Source organism: Pieris rapae, chromosome 3 (assembly GCF_905147795.1).
Source record: "Pieris rapae chromosome 3, ilPieRapa1.1, whole genome shotgun sequence".
Taxonomy (NCBI): Eukaryota; Metazoa; Arthropoda; class Insecta; order Lepidoptera; family Pieridae; genus Pieris; species Pieris rapae.
Window position 1 is genome coordinate 9014288 of NC_059511.1, and position 23137 is coordinate 9037424.

The 23137-nt window shown below is 32.7% G+C and overlaps 1 protein-coding gene across 2 annotated transcripts; it reads right to left on the bottom strand.

Annotated features, from left to right (window-relative positions):
- Positions 1-640: 640 nt before the first annotated feature.
- LOC110999308 (apoptotic protease-activating factor 1) lies at positions 641-18911 on the bottom strand. Of its 2 annotated transcripts, none has more exons than XM_022268314.2 (20): positions 18722-18911; positions 15662-15819; positions 14382-14609; positions 13976-14184; positions 12511-12805; positions 11464-11696; positions 10190-10742; positions 9375-9565; positions 8619-8736; positions 8004-8184; positions 7354-7695; positions 6696-6957; positions 6269-6421; positions 5716-5992; positions 4853-5192; positions 3508-3815; positions 2576-2713; positions 1729-1970; positions 1216-1368; positions 641-817 (listed from the first exon to the last, which is right to left on the bottom strand). In XM_022268314.2, the coding sequence occupies exons 2-20, from the start codon at positions 15797-15799 to the stop codon at positions 655-657; spliced, it is 4524 nt and encodes a 1507-aa protein (XP_022124006.2). In that variant the 5' UTR covers positions 15800-15819; positions 18722-18911; the 3' UTR covers positions 641-654. The 2 variants fall into 2 exon arrangements, with proteins under 2 accessions (XP_022124006.2, XP_045490437.1); XM_045634481.1 differs by lacking the exon at positions 18722-18911 and adding an exon at positions 17307-17423.
- Positions 18912-23137: the final 4226 nt, after the last annotated feature.

The window sequence follows — 23137 nt, forward strand, 5'->3', positions numbered from 1 at the left end:
ATTAACTTAAAATAATTATTGTTCATAGTTTACGTATAAAATTACTATAAAGTTGAGACAACGTTTGTGACAATAAATGCCGATTAATATTTAGATAAAAATTCGATACTATTAATTTAACAGAAATGGTAACACTGGAAATGGCATAGATGAGTCGCATCCTTGAACAATGTAGATCGAATTGATGTAGGAATCACACAAAATACGACTCTAACACCAGTAAACACGGTTTAAAATATGTTAATACGCCATTTCTAGTGTCTTTCACGGTTATAATAATAAAACTAATGAGAACTATGTAAATGCACGAGAACAGACACTGGCAGTTTAGAGCATATGTCTATGTATAAATGGTTGCAAATGCTATATATAGCATATTATGCTATATAGCATTATGTGCTACATATAGCAATAATTTAAACTTTCTTTTAATTAATATTGAATAGGCGGAGTTTTTTTTTACAACTTAAGGAATATGGAAAAAGACTTCGTTGTTACATAAAATTACTTTGATTTGTGGGAAAATCGAGTATCTCAAAATGATTCATTTCTTTTATATTTTAGTAAAGCAATATTTAATTTCCTAAAGATTCTCAGAACAAAGTAACTCGAGCCTTTAAGTTCAAAGGCGTTAATTATAATTAATTATTGCATTCAAGGCGAATTGGCGTCCATAAGTGACATAATGTGAACGTGTCCGGGATTGTCAACTGTCACAAAGCACGAGAACTTGTCATCGTGACATAAGGTTTTGGCGTACATACCGGATAGTTTGATACAAGCCAGTATTTCTTTGCGTTTTGAGCCTTCTTTGCATCTGTGAAAAACAAGTTTAAAAATAATTTACAGTCTTGGTTAAACCTTTACAAAAATGAGACAAGTTAATTAAGAAAGTTCGATGTATCCGAAACGACTAAATTGATTTTGATGAAAATTTTAGTTTTCCTTACATTGGAATATCAACTATAATCATTTTTATATTACTTTTAATCTCTGAAAAATTTGTGGATAAAGCAAAACCATAAAAAAAATGTCAAACAGGTTTTAAAATCAGTTTCTTCTTGACTAATTGAGAATCATGAATAACATTGGCTGGATTCGATTTCCGAAGAAACAATAATTAGACAGTAAATATAACTGCTAAAGCAGTCTGCCTCACGCCCCGTTGGGATTGGAGAATGAAAACCAATAAAAAATTTATTATAAAATGCTTACGTCTTTCGCTTCCAATGGCGTTTCCAATAGTATTTAGGACTAAACGGGTTGTTGCCAAAGAAGAAATTGTTATTTGGACTCGATTCGTTTGAGAAGCTCTCATTCTTTGGTTCCAGTGGACTTGCTACTGGGGTGACGACATTCCAGCCGCTTCTGAATTAATGGAATTTAAAAATATTTATTATAAAACTGCATTGTACTACGTGGAGTGCTTAGTTCTATGTGAAACAAAAATGTTATAATAACAAAACGTATAATAATGATTTTTAATTCCGTCGAATTCTGACATTTCATAAGGGTTGCTTATGAAAAACCTCATAGAGAACATAGAAAAATGATGAAATAAAAACTAAATTTTAGGTGGTTCCCTGAATTTTTTCCCTGGGCCCTAAAAGGTGACCCTAAATTGACAAGAATGAACAATAAGTGAATAAAATTTACAGAAACATCATTTACAAAATCATTACATTAAAACATCATTTATTAACTTCTATAAAAGCACAAATTACTTACTTCCATCCCCTACTCCTCATGCGTATGAGATATGTGATATTCCACCAGACGATCTCGCTGGCCATGGTGACCAGCACCAAGGGAGGCTGTTCATCATCATCCAAGTTCAAGCCGATGGAAGGTGAATGTGATGATGGGGACCGGTACAGCTTGTCCGGAGTGGGGGAGAACCCGCACCATTGGACCTTGCTTTTGTGGTGTTTGAGAAGTCGGAGCTGGCGTTTGTTTGGTACATTCCATACCTGGGTAGAGGAGTTCTTGTTTATATAATATACCTTTTAAGAATTACAATTATGAACGAATTTTTGAAATCCGTCAAATAGTTTTTAAGTTTATTTGTCCAGTTCCCGTTTATAATATTCGTATTCGCTTCGGGGATACTACTTATAAACATTTTCAGACATTAAAAGCTAACAACAGCATTCGTAATGAAAATGTATTGCATTAATTCAAATTGGTCAGGGTTTTTCTGTGAGCAATATTAATAAAAAAACGTTTTCCTAAAAAAAATCTTATATTTAAATTTTAACATTTCATCGCTTCACTACTATTTGGATTCTAATGGGGTTCTAAAATTTAAATATATTAACAAGACAGTAGTTACGACAAACAAGTAGACATGGAAACTAGAAAAAATCATTAAAAAAAAGATTTTTTTTAATAAAAAATGTTGGCTAAAGACGAAAAAGAAGTAGACATCGAGAAAGGAAAATACAAACAATAAAAAATACAAAGAAAGAGGCGAAAAAGAAGTAGACATAGAGAGAAAAAAAACAGAAAAAAAATAAAAAAACTGGAAAAAGTAAAATTTCTTCAAAAATGTAATGCCTGAGGACAATTTACTCACCGCTACATCTCCCGAGTCTAATCCCATCGCGAGCACGTGACCATCAGTTGTTAGCGCACAACACGTGATCCTATTGTTCAACTTACTCTCTTGTATCACGCTTAGTACGACGTTGTCACGTCGCTTTAGCTCGAACGTCTGAAATAAACGTTTTAAATATAAATAAATATAATTTTCCAAGTTATAACCAGAGCTGTTTGGGACACTCCAAATAACAAAATCGACTGGACCTACTGAAAAGTTATGTATAGACGACAAAAGAAAATATGCAGAGATGACGCAATATAACTGTGAGGAAAAATTGAATGTTGTTCAAGACATAGAAAAATGAATGGATGGACAAATAAAACTAACAATAATTATTTGAATTTTACCCTAAGAAATGTATCTATAATATGGCAAAAATGAATAGATAGAAATGGTACATACTTAGATTAATTAAAAAAACGAGCTTTTCTTCCTCCCATACAAAAGACCAATTTCATATATAAGGACTCAATATTTAGTATAAGGGGCAAACGGGCAGGTCGCTCACCATCCGGTGACACCGCAACTGCATAGAAATTCAATGCTGGAGAGCTCGCGAATACTTTGCCAACCTTGCAGTGTGTAAATCAATGTGCAATGACTAAGCAGTTACATATTTGCATTTTTGGTAGTTCTTGGACAGTTGAAAATTTCCTTAGTTAATAGATTTTGTTTTCCCACCAAAAATTGAATACTGCCAAAAATTCTCCTGCCAGCCTTTCAGGAATTGGTACGATTTTTTTTATGTTACAGTAGGCAGACGGGCAGGAGGCTCACCTGATGTTAAGTGATACTACCACTCATGGACCCTCGCACTGCCTCGCAAGCGTGCTGCCGGCCTTTTAAGAATTGTTACGCTCTTATCTTGAAGGCTAAGGTATATTAAATTATTAGGATAAAATTACCTGAAACGCCATATTATGGTCATCACAAATGACAAGGACATTGTTCTGAAGCGCCGAACACTTTATATAGACATCTGTCTGCCGCCCGTTCAACACGCTGATCAGTTTCAGCTCCTCGTCCCACAGTTTAATGGTCGCGTTGGACTCGACAATGATGAGGCCAATGGACTTAACCCAGTAACAGTCGACCAAATTGCTGGGTCTACAAAGCTTCTCTTTGTGCTCGCCATTTGAGAAAAGTCGAGAGGTCATGCTTAGCTCGCTGCTGGAGTTTGATATCTGGTCGCCTTGGTGTTTTTTCTTCAGACCTTGAGTGGATATTACCGAATTTTTTACTTGGCATATAGGAAAACAGTATAGTTGTATTTACTAGAATTTCACCCAAAAGTATGTATAAAATTACAATTTTATATTTTGAACCAATGGCGCCACAGCCTTTTAGGTCGAGGCCTCAGATTTCTCAATCTGTTTGACTTTTTGGGTCATAAGTGTCACGATATTATCCTTCACCGAACCCGCGAGCGTAATGGGCACATAAACAGAAAGTACATTGGTGTTCAGTTGGCATTCCAACTTACGCCCCCGGCTGGGAGTCGCACGTTGAAACCATTAGGTCAAAACTACAATTATATAGTTTTTTATATATATTATATATATATTCAATTTTTTGGTACCTAATTCCGATATCAGTGACCCTACTCTGTGTCAATGTTGAAAGTTCTCGAACTTGGAAAACATAAATTTTGCCAACCTTATATTAAGTCTAATTCTATGACTCAAACAATTTTTATTATTATATAATTTTAAAATAACATTTAAGAAATAATTAAAAGTACAAATTTACCACATAATTAAAAATTCGGCATCATCAAATGAAATAATTGTATAATAGAAATATTACTGAATTCTAATATTATGCCTTGGTTTCATCATTGGACTCGCTATTAAGAGATTATATTTTTTTTATTAGGATATATTCAGGTCAAAATCTCGTCTTTAGCGTGGTCAAATATGTTATAGTGACATCTACAATGTGCACTCACAAACCACTGCGATGACGTCATACTCTGAAACGAGCTAAGGAGATGTAGAACTTAGCTAGACCCTAACAACTGAGGCCTTCAAGACAGTGCTTCGACTTGTCGTCGCTTTATATTGGAGAAACAGTAAACCACCCTTCCACAATACCAAACTTTAACATAAAAAAAAACAGTTTGACAGCTCTTAAAACATAAGTTAAACTGACGTTTTAGAATACCGACCACAGAGTACGTATACTGCTCTTCCGATATTAATTATATCGAAAAAGCGTATAATAAGCACAATAGTTTTAATAAACCCTTACCCTGAAGATCATTTAGCAGCTCCTGAGATCCCAAATTACAATTCCCCCTCTGCAGCATCTCCGGCTTCCACTCGCCACTATCCATCATCCTATAGGCCATTATACAGCGATTTGTTCCAGCAACCAACAGCACAGTTTCACTCAAGAAATTAAGGTATTGGACCGAGCTGTATACATCCATGATATCCCGGCTTTCCTTGCTTCGGAGATAGTACTTCCTTACGATGCCTGATTGCAAGCCATAGACCACGTGTTGGTTGCAAGGAGATATCTTTACTGTTGTGATTAATTCTTCCGTATCAGTGGGTATTTCTGTTAGGAGCTTCCTGCCACGCATTACCTACAACGATATTTTATTTGTAATACTTCAGTTTCTTCCAACTTCTCTATAATCTTTGACGTAGTTCTGTTTTTTGGTAGCAAAAGAATGTCATGTATTGGAGTTCTGACTCGGGATAGGTCAAAATACAATTTCCCATGAGTAAAACATCCTTTTGATACGTTATATAAGACTGCACAATATTTTTTTTGTTCTATCATCAATAAGTAAAAAGATGACGCGAAGATTTTTCTTGCATAATTTTTCACATATTGGTTTACAATTTGCATTTTTATTAGTGATAATGTAATACAGCTTATATATAATATTATATCAGTCAGTGAAAATGCAGCTTATTAATGGTAAAGAATTTTTAAAATCGGTTTAGTAGTTATGTATCAAAACCTTACAAACATACATACATAAACAGAAATGTTTCCTCTTTATAATATTGGTATAAATAACTGAAATGAGTGAATGATACACTACTAACAAAACCCAGTTGCCGTCAAATACGTCCAGAAATTTCAAAGATTAAACATACCTGTATATTATTCTTATCGTCAACCACAGCTAATAGATTTAGCGCAGCACCATCGCTAATGCCATTGCAGATGCCTTTCAAGTTGAGAGGCTTCAACGAGTGCCTGTCTAGGCTCATAGTAGATTTAACTACCTTTTTGACGACATCTTTGTTAAATGATTGGTGTCTTTGGGGTGTTGTATGGGTGCTTTGTGGGGTGCTACTACACCCAGGGGGTGTTTGCGGGGTACTACTGTTAAGGAAACTCGCATCGAATGTTGTTGTTAGACGAATTTTGCTGAAATGTTTTATGAGTTGAATTACAAGAGTGCAGAGGATTCATATGAGAGTTATATTAAAACTTTCAATGTATTAAATACCTTTTTTTCTATTGTTAGTGTCGTTTTTTCGACAAACATAGAACATAATTTTTAAAAGGATTTTTATCTTGTTACGCCAAAGTAGTATAACTTCTAACGCGTTTTTTTATATATGAATAAAAAGCGAATACTTATGAGTTTGTAATACGGGGCGAAGCTTTTCTATTGAACTACTAAATATAGGCAAAACTCACCCATTCTTGTGTGTACTCTGCGAGATATAGGTGGGATCTAGGAACCAGACTTTCAAGGAATTCTCTATCGTCCCCGTTCCGGTTAAAAGCACGTCCGACCCGGGTTCAAAGTCATCCATCAAGACTTCGCTCGTTGCCATGGTAACTACATTTCTATATAAAAAATATAAAAGCGGCTGTTTAGAGATTTACCTAATAAAATTCAGCGTTTAATGAATAGCTGCGTTAAAGTCGACGCATTTTAATCTGATTAGTCGGGTAACAAATGTCAAATACGTAAAGTATTAGAAGAAGCTATAATATTTAGCGTATAAGTTGATTAAAGTGTAAAATTATTTTAGTTTTAAATAATCGCCTTATTTATTTAAAAAAATAGAATATTTATTTTTTGTTACATTTACAAATATATAAATTGAAATACACATACCCTCTCCGATTCTCCAGATCAAATATATACGCTGTGGTTTTCAAATCGACACAGATAACCCTACTGTCATCGGTTGACACAAACAAAAGAGTGCCCGTCTTGTTGACTGCCATAGACAAGAATGATATGTTCTCTTTGATACTCTGTGCGGTGAGTATCGTTCTACGTTTGCAGTTCGTGCACGTTTGCTTTATGTACGTACTCAGTTTGCAATCGAATTCAGAGATTTCCTTTTCTTTTAGTGTTATTATTTTGTTGTTATCTGAAAAGCCATTTTTATATAAGAGATAATAATAAGTTTAGTTTCTCATTGTATTACTTAGATTATATATATATATATATATATTTAGAATTATAAATTTAAATAATGTGGTAAATCCGGATATAACGGTAATTAACTTACACTAATATACATTAAAATACCAAATAAAAAGTGAAAATATATGAAAAATAAATGTTAAACAGTTTTCTTCATTAACACTTCGCACAAGAACTAATTAATAATAAATTGGCAATCTTATCGCTACGAAGTGATCTTTTGCAGACAAACCTTATTAAAGAAAACAGTCGAAAACAATGGCATCTTAATGTTACTAAAGACGACCAATAACTTATAAACTTAACAAAACAAAAAAAAATCAATAATAAAAAAACATACCTGACACAGTCAAAATATCCAAAACAGTGTCCGTTTCTTCAAAACAGTATTTCTTCTTCGTCTTCAGATCGATCACGTCCAAGCTGTACGTACTGTTCGCACTGGCAACGATCACGTGCTTGTCATAGTTACACGGAATACAACACAAAATGTCTCTATCTCTATACAGATAATCAATTATTTGAGCCACTTCTCCGTTCGGTTTGTATATAATGATAATTTTGGACGTGTGCGTGAATATTAGTTCGTCAGTGTTGGCCCAACGGCATGACAAGTATGGCCCAAGCTTGGGGTGTATCGTTATGTTTGATGCGTAGTTATTGTTAAGCGGTTCCTCAGATTCTGGAATAAAGAGTTTGGAATATTGCGTTCTTGCAGTTTTACTCATATTTATGTTCCTTAATACTTAAAATTAAAAACAGGTAGATAGAAGAATTTAAAATTAATGGAGAGAATTATGGAAAAAGATTAGGTGTATTAGTGAGGTAATGAGATAAATTAACTTAAATTAAAAATTTTAGAAAGACCAAGAAGTTTGTATGAAATGCAGTGCAAATAAAAAAAAATCGTAAAATTAGCAAATAGACTAATCGATAAGTATATTTCTATCAAATCCCATAGAAAAATATTTGTGAAAAAAAAAATCCTACCTTCCTCAATAATATCACTCGGCTCGCAGTCCAGTTCATCGATGTACCACAGACGTAATACGCCGTCACATGCGAGTGACGCAACGCGCGGAGGACTGACAGGACTGACACCCACCCACTTGATTGCCGATTCACCGCATAACAATTCTTTTTTTAATTTATTCGTCGATATTTGGAAGAACTAGAGAAAAAAAATTTTTTTTTTTTAGAAAAAAATAGTAGAATTAAGTTTAGTGTTTTGTGTGTTTTCTTTTCTTGTTCCCAATATGACCGCACCTCCTTTCTGAATTCCTTACAATTACTACATGTTCCGTTTCAGACTAAAATCTGCCTTTTGCTTTATCGTTTATTGTATTATTATGTATTACCTTCTTTCTTAATCAATAATAATATTAAGATTCATTATATATGTAAATATTATGTTTTTAAGTCGCTTATCCATGTTTCCTTTTGATGTGTTTCTTTACTTAAGCTGGCATAAAGTTGCCATAAAATTGAAAAAAATGGACAACCAGAAAATTCAGTTAAGATTTTAACTACTATTAATTTATACTACAGGCACCAAAGTTGAACACTTTACTTATAATATCTTGAATAATAGTATATATTTAATACCTTAATAGTCCCAGTAATGGTGCCAACGACCACATAATCTCCCAAAAAGTACACAGTGGTTATGATTTCCTTTGCATCGATTGTTGAATGCTTTATTTCTTCTACGTTTTGTTCGTGTCTGTAAAGTAAAAATGTTTTATAATGAAATACAAAAATACATAGAGTAGTAGTTTCTATGAAAATTTTAAAACATATTTTTTTTCTACTAAGGCGAATGCCTTGAAAGACATCAAAGCCACGCATAGCCTATTAAATGCTCCAACTTGTAAAACAGAGTCACTTTTTGGTAGTTTTTTTTACAGTGGGTTTAAGTTAAAAAAAGTTCTGATTTTCGTAAAACTTAATATTATCTTCAATACACCCAAAAAACAACCATAGCATGTCTAACGCAAGTTCTTATCAGTATCAATTTATTGAAAATTATAAAAAAAATACAGGTGTAGATTTTATGTAGTTTTAATATAAGCAAAATATTTTATAACTCTACAAGGTTTGAGCTTAAGGACTATCTCTATGTGAAGATTTACGCAGTAAAAGCGATCTCTATGCACAAATAAAAACATATTTATAAATATATTTCAGAGCAATGGTCGAACCAAGCAGACGCCATTAAAAGTAGACTCCATTATCGAAAATAAATGGCTGATGAAAACAAACGTGACGTCATTGTGCTTAGCTCTCCTTCCCCACTGTGTCTTTGATACCGTTTTCCCGATAGGATTAGAAGCAAACTCCGTCATACAAAATAGTACTTACAAAAACTCAAAATAAAGTTCGTTCAAGGCGCATCTATGTTGAGCTATATCCCACGCTTTCGTGTAGAGAACACCCTTGGACTCGTGTTGGAGAACACTCTGTATAATATCAGTACTGGGATATCGGTATAGGTCAGTTCCGTGTGTGCTTAAATACGCCTTTATATTGTACAGCAGCTCCCTGTCTAACTCCTGAAAAAAATTAATATTGAGGGTCAGTCGAGAAAGATTTAACAGGTTTACTGTCCACAGACGTACGTAGATTTTATTATGTACAATTTCTAGATTTTTTGGAATTGCGGACGTATGGTGGTAGCTGCGTATACAGCGCGGTCATAACATGACATATCACTGAGTACCTAAAAACTGCAGGTAACTAGTATAAAATTGTCTATGTTTTAGACAAAGTAGGTACAATTTAAAACATCAATACAATAACGTAGTCTTATAACATAATATATTATTTATTTATTCGAAATTGGAACTGAACAATTGCTTTTCAACTCCGCGTACACGTTTATTGTAATGACAATAGAAGATTATTTTACGAAACTATAGGGAACTGAACATCGTTGTAATATTGCGTCAGAGGGAATATTCCATGATAAATAATTAAAAATATATTTAAAAGATACACCTCGGCTTCTATAAACAATTCAAATTTATTTTTGAAATTTATTTAACAAACATGTTTCATGTGTGCGAAAAAATTTTATATAAATAAATTAATTGAAATAGAAATTTTATATTTTTATAAAAAAATAGTATTAAGTCTGAGAAATAAATTTTAGTACAGTAATAATCAAAAGTACTTACATCGTGCACAATATAATTCTCATATTTCTGCAAATCCAAGATAACATCAGCGGGTCCAGTCAACCGCACCTTGTTCCCCAAAAACTTGAGATTTAAGAACAACTTCTCAAACAAACCCTGTAGATTCGAGTTCTTCGTATTGTACAAATGGTATCCGATATAGAACGCAATATAACCGTCGTCCTCTATATCGACCGGGACATTATTCGCGTCATATTTGTAATTTTTGAGCAAATCGCAGTGCAATTTCCGAACTTCGTCGTCCGTCAGTGTTGTTTTTAAATAATTCATAATTAAATCGTGAATTTCGTATATATAATTCCGCAGTTCTTGATCGTAGAACTCAATTATAAGCGATTTGCTTCGTAATTGTTTCATAATAGTTTCCACTCTACTGATTTCCTTGTTCCATAATTTGCTCAGGACTTTTGCGGAGAATTTCGCGCCATCGGGTAAAATTGTAAGCATTTTGAAGAGCGGTAAAATGTCAGGTTTTAACGAGTTTATGCACATTTCTATTGTTTTCATTGGTTTGTCGTTTTGTTTTGTTAAACTGTAAAAATAGTATTTTTTTACATGACAAATTATTAAACATACAAATATTTTATTTACATTAATTTTTTTTATAGAACAGGGGGCAAACGGGCCGCAGGTTCACCTGATGTTAAGTGTGTGAGTGATACTGTAATTTGTTTTCTAGTTAATTCAGATCTAAGTTTAGATGCGTGAATTTTTTATAGGCTAGGGAGCTTAAGTCAAGATGGGTCGATTCGACTTAGGAAAGAAATTAAAGCATACATTCTTAAAAGACCGGCAACGCAATTGAGATTGTCCATGAATGGCTTTATCACTTAACATGGGACTCTTGACTGAAACTAAATTACAGTTCGTGTCCACAAATTTTTATACAAATTTAGTTTTCGATTTTATACATTCACTACTGTTCAGGCATCTTGACAATCCCCCAGAGGGCAAACAGACCGGAGGCTCACCGGATGTTAAGTGACAAAGCCCATAGACAATCTCAGTTGCATTGCCGGCTTTTTAATAAATTAATTCTCATTTCTTCAATACTTCATTGGGCACGGGAAAAATTGCCCTTAAAAGCGCTCAATTGTTAAACGGAGGACGTCGACATACGGATGAAATTTCATATTCGATGGTGATGGATCAGCATTATTTTGACTAATTAATCAATTATTACAGACTCGTTTAGATTCCGTTTCCCGGTCGACTCGAAACTTAAAACTGGACAAATAATCGAACACACTTACAAAAAATACTCCTTTTTCTCCAATTTATTCAAATAATAATTCCAATGCCGCATATCGTGAACCAGTCTCTCCTTATTCTCGGCCAATTCCGCGCCGATCAGGGCAATGTGGAAGGGGCTGCCCTTGCAGATCTCGTGCAAGCGCTTCGCTTGACGCGGCAACTTCGAAGTCGGGAGATCTACGCACGACGCTAGCAGAGATAGCGACTCTTCTTCAGAAAAATGGTTTTCTATCTGAAATAAACAAATATATGAAATTTTGACTCTCATACCTGAGGTCGTAGGTTCGATTTCCGGCTGTGTACCAATGGAGTTTCTATATGAGCATTTAACATTTGCTCGAACGGTGAAAGAAAACATCGTCAGAAAACCGACATGTCTTAGACCCAAAAAGTCGTCGACGTGTGTCAGGCACTGGAGACTGATTACCTACTTGCATATTAGGTTTAATAATGATCATGAAACAGATTCAAAAATCTGAGGCCAAGACCTAAAGAGGTTGTAGCGTCACTGATTTATTATTAATGAAAAACATTTAAACTACACAAATATGTGAGAAACTACTGAACCGTTTTGGATGAAATTTGGCCTTGAAGGTTTCTTGGAAATGCTATAAACAATCTTATTTTAATTCGGCTCACGAATGTTAACATAACTAAACAACATAAAAGTTGACATAACTAAACAAAATTTTTATTACACAGACAAATAATTATCAAATATAATCTTACGAAATCTATGTTATGTTTTGATCGGCTGATAACAGATGTATTACATTGAAATAATGCAAGTATTTCTTTGGCAAAGGCAGAAATTTATTTAATATTATTTTTGCTAGTACTCAGGCAGTTTAATTGAATACAATCTTGTCATTTAACTGCATTTAATCAGTTATGGTACATATTAAAAAAATATTCCTTTATTTCTATATATCTGTTAAACTATTATAAGAATTTTTAGTCAAATTAAACTTTAACTTATATATGATTGAATTGAAAGCGTTAAACCAAATTCTACAGCTTTACAATATATGTCAATAATATGTTACCTTAACAATCTGCGGATGGAAATTAACTATGACATCCGTATCCCTCGTGGTAACCAATATCTTGCAGCCAATATCAAACGCTTCCAAGCAATTCTTCTCGTTGACCTCATCCAGGACCAACAGAGACTCCTTCAGGGTCTGTTCGGAGAACAAGGTCTTAAGTCTGTCCCGTAATTCTTGCCATGTCCAGTTATAACTGGATAATGAATCTGCGTTAGACCCAATACTAGACATAGATATAGACGAGTTCATGTATGAATTGTGGGCACACAGCGACGACGCTTTGCGGTATAATCTGAAAAGGCCATAAACATATTGTAGATAATAAAACCATCGATGTATTTCCGTATCAATTCGATTGGTCTTTCAAGAGCGTACCAATTCTTAAAAAGCCGGCTACGGATTTGCCAGTCCTCTGGTAATGAAGTGCTATGTGCGGTATCACTTAACAACAGGTGATGTACCACAAATTAAATAAATATGTAAACGCTAACCAATATCAAAGACAGAAATAGAAAAACTTGCAAATATATTGTAATGTTAACCAAGAGATATAAACGATTACAATATGATTTTAATAATAGATTGTGTTCCATAAACGTTAGTATAGGTTATCAAGTAACATTTATTTATTTATAAAAACACTGCTGCCTTCACAGGTGACCCAAAAATTGACAAGAGTGAAAAATAAGTGAATAAAATTTACAGACGAAACAAAAATACATAATAAAATATACAAGAAATTAACTAACTACTATAGGCACTAACAAGTAATAGAACAGTTGACAATTCACTCAACGGACAATGAGAAAGTTCCGTTACCCAATGTATTCCGTTAACTAAATTATTATACCAAATCATGTGCCCTTTTCAGAAGGTTTGTCCTAGCTATGGGCACATGAAGTAACGGCGGACGATGTCACTTTCTAAAGTACCCATCTGGTACATCACCTACTTGGCTATAAAGAAGTATGAATGATTTTGATTTATTTAGTATTCCTACAGCTTACATATACAAAAAAAAACAATTGCCAAAGATAAAATACGTAATATATACAAGGTTTAAATATTTATGAAATTAATACCTAATTCAGCTGTGTGATGGTGTGAAAGTGAGGTTTTGTATGTGGGGTGTGCTTAATACTACTTTTAGTAATATTCCGCGATAGCTTTAAGAATATTATTAACTAAGAGCCAACCGTGGGGACGATGAGTGTTTGTTGCATTCATGATATGACATTGCTTTATGAGTGTTTTTCCAGGCAAATTATCGCTGGTAAAATACTTTGGCTTATTAAACCACTGATGGAAACAGTAATCATTTTATTATCTACATATTAAAACAAATACATATTAAACATTCCATAATGTTTGATCCCCTGTACTGAGTCATCGAGCAAACACAAACTTTGCCATAATTGGTATTAATCATACGTAAAAAATAATCTGACCATGCATAACTTACTTATTTTGATGAGCAACAACGTCATCTTCAGTCTTACAGTTCCCTAAATTCTGCCAAAATACAACACCGTTGAAGTTATCCGTAACCAAATCTGGGTTATTTCTTAACACACTGATGGCAACACTGGTTTTACCGCAACCGGACATGCCATGTAGAGCGAGGATCTTGTGACGCGTTAAAGATTTCAATTTTTTCGTTACATTTTGCTCCTGAAATTATAGGTCTATAGATATGGACGTGTCCTTACTTATTGAAGTAATAACATAACGGTAAATTGTTAGTTAATTAACTAATTAATTCACTCATGACACTACGACAAAAGTATTATGTAGTGTAGTAGACAACTAGATCTAATTTCGCCATATACTTTTCACGAAGGACAAGATTGTAAAATGTAAAAACTTACCAGTGCCAATCTTCTAACAAAGTGATCAGGCGGTCGGGGCACATCTCCCCTGCTAATGCTGTCCTCAAAGCTGTCTTCTATCATAGCTTTATTATTGCCGAGCGCAAGTTTCTCCCATAACCACTTGTAGTCTTTCGCAAGGCTGTCTACAAATGCCTCATATGCACTGTTGTTGCCATTCTGAAGAATTGTGTCCAGCAGATATCGTACCTTATCTGCTCTATCATTCTGAAATAATTAAACTGAAATGAATCTGTATTAAAGGCAACCCAAAAGATTCATCTTTCGTATTTTTTCAATTTTATCTGTTTTTGTTAAGTGAGTAGTAGGTATGTATGTGAGGTAAATAGAAAAAATAAATCAATGGCGCTACAACCTTTTTAGGTCTCGGCCTCATATTTCTGTATAAAAATAATAAGCCTTTATTCTTCCACATCCTATTTACATAAAAGGAATAAGGTGAAGTATGGAAAAAGTTGGAACTGGCCTTTTCCCGGAAGTGTAGTAAATTTTATATTTATATCTATTTTTGCTAAATGTTGTTAAACGCTTTCGTCTGTAGTTTTGCTCGCTCAAACAATTCAGAAGAAATGTCCCATCAAAAAGAAATACAATAGCAATCTATATTGATCAAAATTAATAATTGCTCCACGGCAATTTTCAATAAAATTCAATTTCATTTTTCAACTGCATCATTATCGTATCAGACATAATGCTCAATTTCCTGTTCTCACACGCAATTCTCTGAATGATTTGTAATCATTTTGCAGTCAGATATTAAAATATGTACATTATGCCCGAATTACACGAGGCTAGCAAGCTAGTGTCAGTAAGCTAGTAATTCTAGCTTCGTGTAGACAAAACTAGCTTTATTTCTGAGCTAGTAAGTTAATAACTAGTTTACTCGCCAGCATAGTTTTTAATAGGATGGAGTCCTATTTTTAAGGATAGTAGCACCCCCCACCACTGATTTTACTATCCTGGCTTGTGTACTAGCTTCATGTGGCCGGGGAAGCTAGTAAGTTTTAGCTAGCTAGCTTATATAAACAGAACTAGCATGTTCCAAGCCAGGACAGTACTAGCCTGCTCTACTAGCTTGAAAAACTCCGAAAAACCTAGCCTCTTGTAACTTGAGCATTACTTCAGAACATATGGGAGTTCCTCCAGAAAGAACAACATGGATTCCCTATATACCTAAGCATTACAAGAGCCTAGTTCTATAACTATCATAGTTTTCAAGGACAGGTGGTCTGTAGAAACCATGTCAATAAATTACTCACCAACTTAAAGATATAATCAAAATCTTCGTAAGTTATCGCCTGCTTTGTAAATAATTCATCTAATATGTATGTGACGTCTAGATCTCGCACAATATCTTGCTGGTTGTGCTGCAACAACATCCGATTCCTAGAATCCATTCTGTCTGTCTGTGAACCATCTGAAAATAATTATAAGTCAGCAATTGAAAAACTGGGTTAACCGAGACAAACTTTTGTCTTTAATATTATTAAATCTGTTATTGTCAGGTATCACTATAAAAAAGTAAATCTGTGGTTGATAAAAAATTTTAAACAATCCCTCAACCCATTATGTTAGCTAATATAAAATTTAGGTGAATTCTACATTATAGAGTCTAATAATAGTAAGTATTCTTGTGAATCAGACTTGTCTTACTTGTCTATAATTCTTGCCAAAAATGTGTTTTCATACTTCATCGTAAATAGCAATTATAATACAAGTAAAATTTATAGTGCATTCAACTGCATGCAACAAACACAGGAAGAGACATGATAGATAGTTTATCTATTTATTCTAATAGTAAAACATTATACTTAATCTAATAAAAGACTGGACATGAAATTTACTAAAAATGTTAGCTACATCTCTGAAAGGTATATTTAACAAAATTAGCATTTTAGGAAGTCATTAAAATGAATAATACAGTTAATTGTGCTAACATCATCATGTAAGGGCACCTTCAAATTGCATGTTTGAATCATTTACAGTTTTTGCATTTACCTATTATTAAAGTCTGTATATGTGAAATGTAATGTAGAGGATTTTATTGCTTTATCAGCAATTATTCAATAAATGAAAACTACATGATTTTCTTAACAGGTATAAGATATAGCAATCAATTACAAAACCAAGTCTCGCAAGGCAGTTCATCTACCGTAAATGTTGTGATATCAGTGCATTACATATACATAGTATGTTCATTTAATCAGTACTTTATTAAGAGATAATTTGTCTGAAGTTATTATGTAAATAGCTAACCAAATATCATCTTATAGTCACCATATCATTATAAAACTCTTTTATCTTTTTAAATAATAGATTGTCTTGACCATAGCATATTTAAACACAATGTTTCACGGACAGAAACAAATGTTTCTCACAATTAAAAACTAATACATTAAATTAGATTCTAGAAGACTTAAAGACTCCTTGATTTATAAACTTAAAACTAACTGTATTCTTAATTTGAAGCTTCTGTTTACCAATAGTGCAGTTGAGTTTTGATGGTCAGTCAGTCGCAGTCTGAGTGAGTGAGTGAAAGAAACTTTTACTAGTTATAATTCTTAACAAACTGGTTTAAATTAAATTAAGTTTATTTGAAATTACTGCTTGGTAACTGTATACTGGAATTCAGGCTTCTACTTAAATCTACAATGAAGTTATACGGAGCCGAGGGTGAAAATAAGGAATAGGAATGGAAAGGAATAGGCTTACGGACAGTGTATTCAGTGCACCAGATGTTTTCCTCAAATCTCAAAATGCGTGCACATCAGTTTATAAAGCTGCTTGTGTGTTTATATACCTAATAATAATATTATCCAATAAATGCCATTTGCGTTGAAACAAAATTAATGTAAATAGGAAGATCCTAAAGTTTGAAGTCAAAATAAATAAACAATAACTCACTTTTTAGCTGCGTAAAGATTTCACAAAATAAATCGGCATACAAGGAAAATATTTAAATTTAATTTATAAGAACTACAAAAACATCGTCTAGCAGTGACGAGTCGCGTCAAATAAATGGCGATTTGAAAATGTTAGCATTTATATCGTGTTTACTCTTAAATATTGAACAACCTTGTAGATGAGAAACTCCTACACACATCAGTATATGATTTTAACTCAGGTTGTTGACCACATGATAATCATGACTGTCAAGGTTGAAGATTTTTTGAAGGTGATAATTTTACTGTAGTGTAAATTTTGATGTTATGTAACTGACAGCATATGTATTCTCAGTATATAACTACAAACTTTTCTTTAGATATCATTTTTAAATTGCATATATCATTAGAAATAAAATATTTAAAATATATATTTTTGATGACTGAAATTTGTTTTTTTTCATTAACTGTAAGAAATATAAAATATATAAATGTAAATGCAGTAATTTTTATTAATATTAAGTAAAGAATTTGGTTGGTACTGCCATTCAATATTTTTTACCTGCCAATTTACTGAATCACCACTATGCTCAACTTGTAAACTACAGAAATTGTAATAGTATTAAGTAATTTCTTATTAAATACAGTCTGTATTTTCTAAATTTTTCTTAAAAATCTATTAAATGTACCTAACATACATTTAATATAAATTATGTTTCTTTAAGAATGGTACTTACTAGGTCAAGGCTAACTTATCTAGGACTAATTAGTAACAAAACTATTAATAGAGTTGTAAAAACAAACATTTGATAACAAATTTGTAAAAATATGTAGACCAAGGCTGGGATTTCCCAGGCATGATTATTTAATTAAAAAAAACTAATTAAGTATCAATAAACACTAAGTCAGACAAATATTTTCTAACTATATGTATATAATATACATAGAATGATTTTGGGTTTTGAGTCTGATACACTGTAATAATAAATACTTTAGACACAACGGTAAGTTATTAATCAGCTAAAGTAAACTATTTTCATAACAAATTAAGATTTATATCTGCCCATTGATTAAATTGGGGTGTTAGAGACAAACAAACAGATCGTTTAGACAAAACAGATGTTTTGTGTCTATACACAAAGCTTTATTTGTTGAAAGAAAAGAACTATGTATTTCCTACCCTTTTATTATTAAAAAATTAGGGTTATATATCATTAAAATAGAAATTAATAACTGAAGAGATTACGAAACTTGCCTGTTTTTTTAGAAGAATTCAACAGTTGTTCGAAATATAAACACACTAATATAATATTTGCAATTTTAGAATGTTTATGATAAGTATTGAATTTGGATGTTAAGTAAGAAAGATAAACCAGGAGTTTGTGTGAGAAGTGCTTTACTTTTAAATTGTTATGAAGCAACGAACAAAAATCTTACCCCTCTAAACAAGCCTCCAGAATGTAAAGGATTGATCACAAAATCTAGAAAAAGATTTACTACATCGGAAACAATGATTATAATAACATTTTCGTATATTATTTAGCAATTATTTTCATTTTTAAAAACTTGAGCTATCTCGGTCTCAGCCACTCAAACAAAGCGATAACCCAAACATCAAAATTATGAACGTCCGATGTCGTCAAACTCACCACAGACTATAGTTACAAAAGTCAAAACTGAAAAACCATAGAATATGGTAGGTAGTGGTACAGGCTACAAATAATTGTGTAGGTTAATGCTCTGTTCAGTGTCCATCCATTCTTTATAACATTGCACCTTGCTTGGCAAGTTGTCCTTTCGGCTTTCTGCCAACACACGTTTGTGCAGCTTGTACCTTGTACAGCCATTGGCGTATGGTGGTGCACCACACGCTCTTTTTTTGAACAAAGAAAATGTGATAGCACTGTGAAAACGTATGACGTATGTAGAAAACGTTCGTCATTTCATTCATGTATGTAGGGTACTGAATGTATTATGTATATTATTATATACATTTCTGCTTAATTTGGACAACTAACATGAAAAATTTGTAAAAATCCTTAAAATCGGGTCTATCGGACACTGCCACTATATTCTTAGTAGGGTACTATATTCATCTTTGGTAAGGCCAATTCTTAAAACCAGTTGCGTCATATGGTCCCCTTATGAAAAGTATTATGGGGATATGGTTGAAAGGGTGCAAAAGAAGTTCCTTAGAATCCTGTACAAACGAAGGTACAATTTTTTTCCTTACCTCTACCCTACTAAGTTCCTGATGGGGGTATTGGGGTACAATTCGTTAGAGCTTCGTAGGGATTTGGCTGTGGTAAGGTTTGGTCTAAACGTTATTAAAAACGAAACGGAAAGCGCATACTTGATCGGGGAAATCATCAGACTGTACGTTCCGGACAATTATTACCGCTGCCGGAAGCATAACCTCTTTGCTGTGCGTTCGGCTCGCACTGTCCAGCGTCAACAAGCTCCCATTCCTCGACTACTCTCGATGCTAAATGGGTTTCTCGACTCTTCACCGGAGAGCGACCTATTTGGTGAGCGTATGGCGGTACTGTACTCTGATTTGAGGGTATACTTGGAGAGTATTAGGGGTTAGAATAAACTGTGTTTTATGTTATTTTAATTAATTTTGTATTGTATATATTATAGTCTATTTTATTGTGAGTTTAGCCATGTCTGTAATTAATAAATAAATAAAATAATGTCCAATCAATTCCTTTAACTACGCCTGTCAAAAATGTGTAGCCAGTAATCTTTGGAACATTGCTCGTTTATCTTTGTAGGGAGTATCTTGTGCTTCAATTGGTCACTCCATTCGTTTATTGATATTTTAAGGAGTTAATTTCAGTTATTTAGTACATAAAAGAAGTTTCTAATGAATTCACGAATTAAATAACGTTAATAATAAAAATCTGATGTTTCTATTCTTTTCAATGGAACAAAACAAAATAATCTTAATGTACCAGAAAACACTTAGATACCTACAGAGATTTCTTCCTTAATGTGAAAGCAAACATCAATTGTGGTTATTTAAAATCTATAAAACATTCTTGTTTTTTTAACAGATATCAACTGTTTTATTTATCCCAAATGTTTTCGGTAAATTTGATTCAGAAGTATTGAGCTTTGTACAATAACTTCTAAATAAAAATCTTAACATAAATAACATTTTAATATACCTTTTACATTATGATTATATGATTATATATGTGCCTTAAAACTAAATCTCCGATGATTTTTCAATTCATTAATTAACGTGACTTATGAGTCTAATGTTAAAATATAATAATAAATAACGTCAATAGATATCGCGGTCTATTAACGTCAGAATGAGCAGATGCATAAACCACAAAAGCTAGCAATATCCGTGGTTTACTGTAAACAAAAATTCCTTAGAATATATCAAAGATGTCTATGAATAGCGCGTGAGGCTTAACTTTTAATAAGATTTATTGTAACCGATCTTGTTTTGACATTGACAATAGAGCGAAATCTATCCGGCAAACGATGCCCTTTGTGATACTGTGTGGTCCCTTGTGTTGGCCAATATTGTAATGTTTAAAATAACACACCTGGGTATATAAAAAACAATTTGACTTTCATTTTTAAATGTAATGATGATGGCCATTTCAAGGGAGGTCCTAATTTCCTGGTATCGCTGCATATAAAATTTAAAATGGCAAAATATTGAACTACCAACTAAATTATGATTATTAGTAAACAACAATTTGTCGATCAATCGATTTAGAAACAGTCCTTACTTGAAGTCATAGCCTACACAGATATTAACAGTTCATTTTGTTATAGTCATTTTAATACGAAAAGCGTAAATCATTTTCAATTTTTTTTTCATGGTAAGTAGTGCTTTGTTCTTAGTTTTTACTAGCCCTAAATGTTTTCAACTATTAATCGTAACATAAATAGAAAAGATTGTGTGTCCTTATGTACACGCGTTAGAAGTTATACTTCTGTGGCGTATGAAAAAAAACTAATATGCAGTAGTGATTAACGATTAATATTAAAATTAATCAAAAAGATTTTAATTATATAAATAAATAATTAGTAAATACTATCACCGTCGTATATGAAATTGATGTAAAAACAGCAAAATAATATTTATTTATTCACACTGTTTAATTGTAGACCTAGGCACCTAGACCTAACTTTAACTATGTCGAATTTAGGTGTCGGTGTGCGCGCGCATCGTAAAAATTCATTCTCATCATTTTCTCAAAAGAAGTATAACTTCAAAAACGATCGTAATTGTCGTATCTTCTAAAACTATTTCCCAACAAAACTTCTTGATCAAGACTTGCATAAGGACTAAATAGTCTTGTCTATAATGTATGAGTTTGTTTTATGTTACAACGCTAAGTTACAAAATGCACGAAGTTGATAGTAAAGGTTTGAGTTATGCTAATGCACCCTGTGATACCTCCCGAGTCATTCACAGCTCTAGTTTGAAATGTAGAAATGGTTATCTTAACGACACAGACATATAAACATAAAGATGTCCACAATGTCCACTAAACCACTAAAAAGCAATTGTTGTTAAATTTAATGGTGTATTAAATAAGGATTGACTCATGATAATTAAAGCAATGACGTTAAGTTTTTACATAATGTAATTTTTATGTTTTAAAAACTCTGTCGAAAGTTTTACTTCTGAAAACTGATTAGTTATGCTTATTTCATTATAGTATTATAATTAGTCACTATAAACAAAAATGAAATAATTTTACCGAAACTGGTTGATTAGAAAAAAATAAAAGAAACAACAAAACTGTGAAATATTGTAAAAATAACAAGCCGACTGGGAGCAGTCGTCGACCACACTGCAAAAAATAACTCGTCTTGAGTAGAATATATATATCTTCCTATATTTAATTTCAATTTTATATTTAATTAAATAAATAACTAGTTGCAGAGATCTCTTATATCACGATTCGTTAGTTTAGAACTACCAAAATATGCCTAGTACGAACATGAGATATCTTCGCCAACGTTTTTAACTAGCTTTGATACAATTTATGAAGATGTTTTGCACCTTTACCAAAAAGGGTTTTAGGAAATATTTTTAGGAAGCCGTAGGACTTTGATTTTAGCTAACAGTAGTAACAATTTATTTTCCTTTAAAATATTAATTTGTAGTTTGTTTAATGTTTAATTTCATAGTTAATGTTTAATGTTTTCTTCTGTATCTATTAATGTATTTAATTGACATATGTTTTTTGTTTCGTATATTTATTACAACGTAATCTGTTTTGGCCTTGTATATCGTCTAAGTATTATTCTATTTTAAAATATTTGTATCTGTGAGATTACCACTGAAAAACCATTATTCGAGCATTTCTTACTTATAAAGGAATTACATTAGGATTAATGTAATATTAACGAATTGGTAGCTAGTTGAATCGAGTCTTACAACCAAGCCACGTCTGCTGGTCATTTCAATATATCTTCGTGAAACGCAACACGAATCTTGATTCATCCAGAGAAAATGTATTTTGTATTTTGTTAAGTTGTTGATCTATTTCAACTGTATATACTAGAGATAAATCCAATTTAGTATATCGCTGAAGTTCTAAGACACATTATAATAATTAGAATGAAAAGGGTTAAACATTGTTGTTGTTATTGGAGATCGAATAAACTGAAGTCATGAAACAAAAGCAATTGCTTGTCTTAGGGCCTGTTTCACAATGTATGGATAGCTATGCAATACATAAATTATTCGAAAGATAAAAGTTCAAAATAAGATGCTTTGCGTTTCATGACGAATAGCGCTATCGGACAGTCGTGAAACGCAAAAAATACTGTTTATGCTACCAATAAGTAATAAATAGCTTATTTGGAACT

Bases quoted from the DNA above. Each gene is read 5' to 3' on its own strand.
- LOC110999308 (XM_022268314.2), bottom strand. From the start codon at position 15,799: ATGGATTCTAGGAATCGGATGTTGTTGCAGCACAACCAGCAAGATATT. The intron at 14,610-15,661 runs GTGAGTAATTTA...TAATTATTTCAG, and splicing joins TTGATTATATCTTTAAGTTG to AATGATAGAGCAGATAAGGT. The intron at 12,806-13,975 runs GTAAGTTATGCA...TGGCCTTTTCAG, and splicing joins GTTGTTGCTCATCAAAATAA to ATTATACCGCAAAGCGTCGT.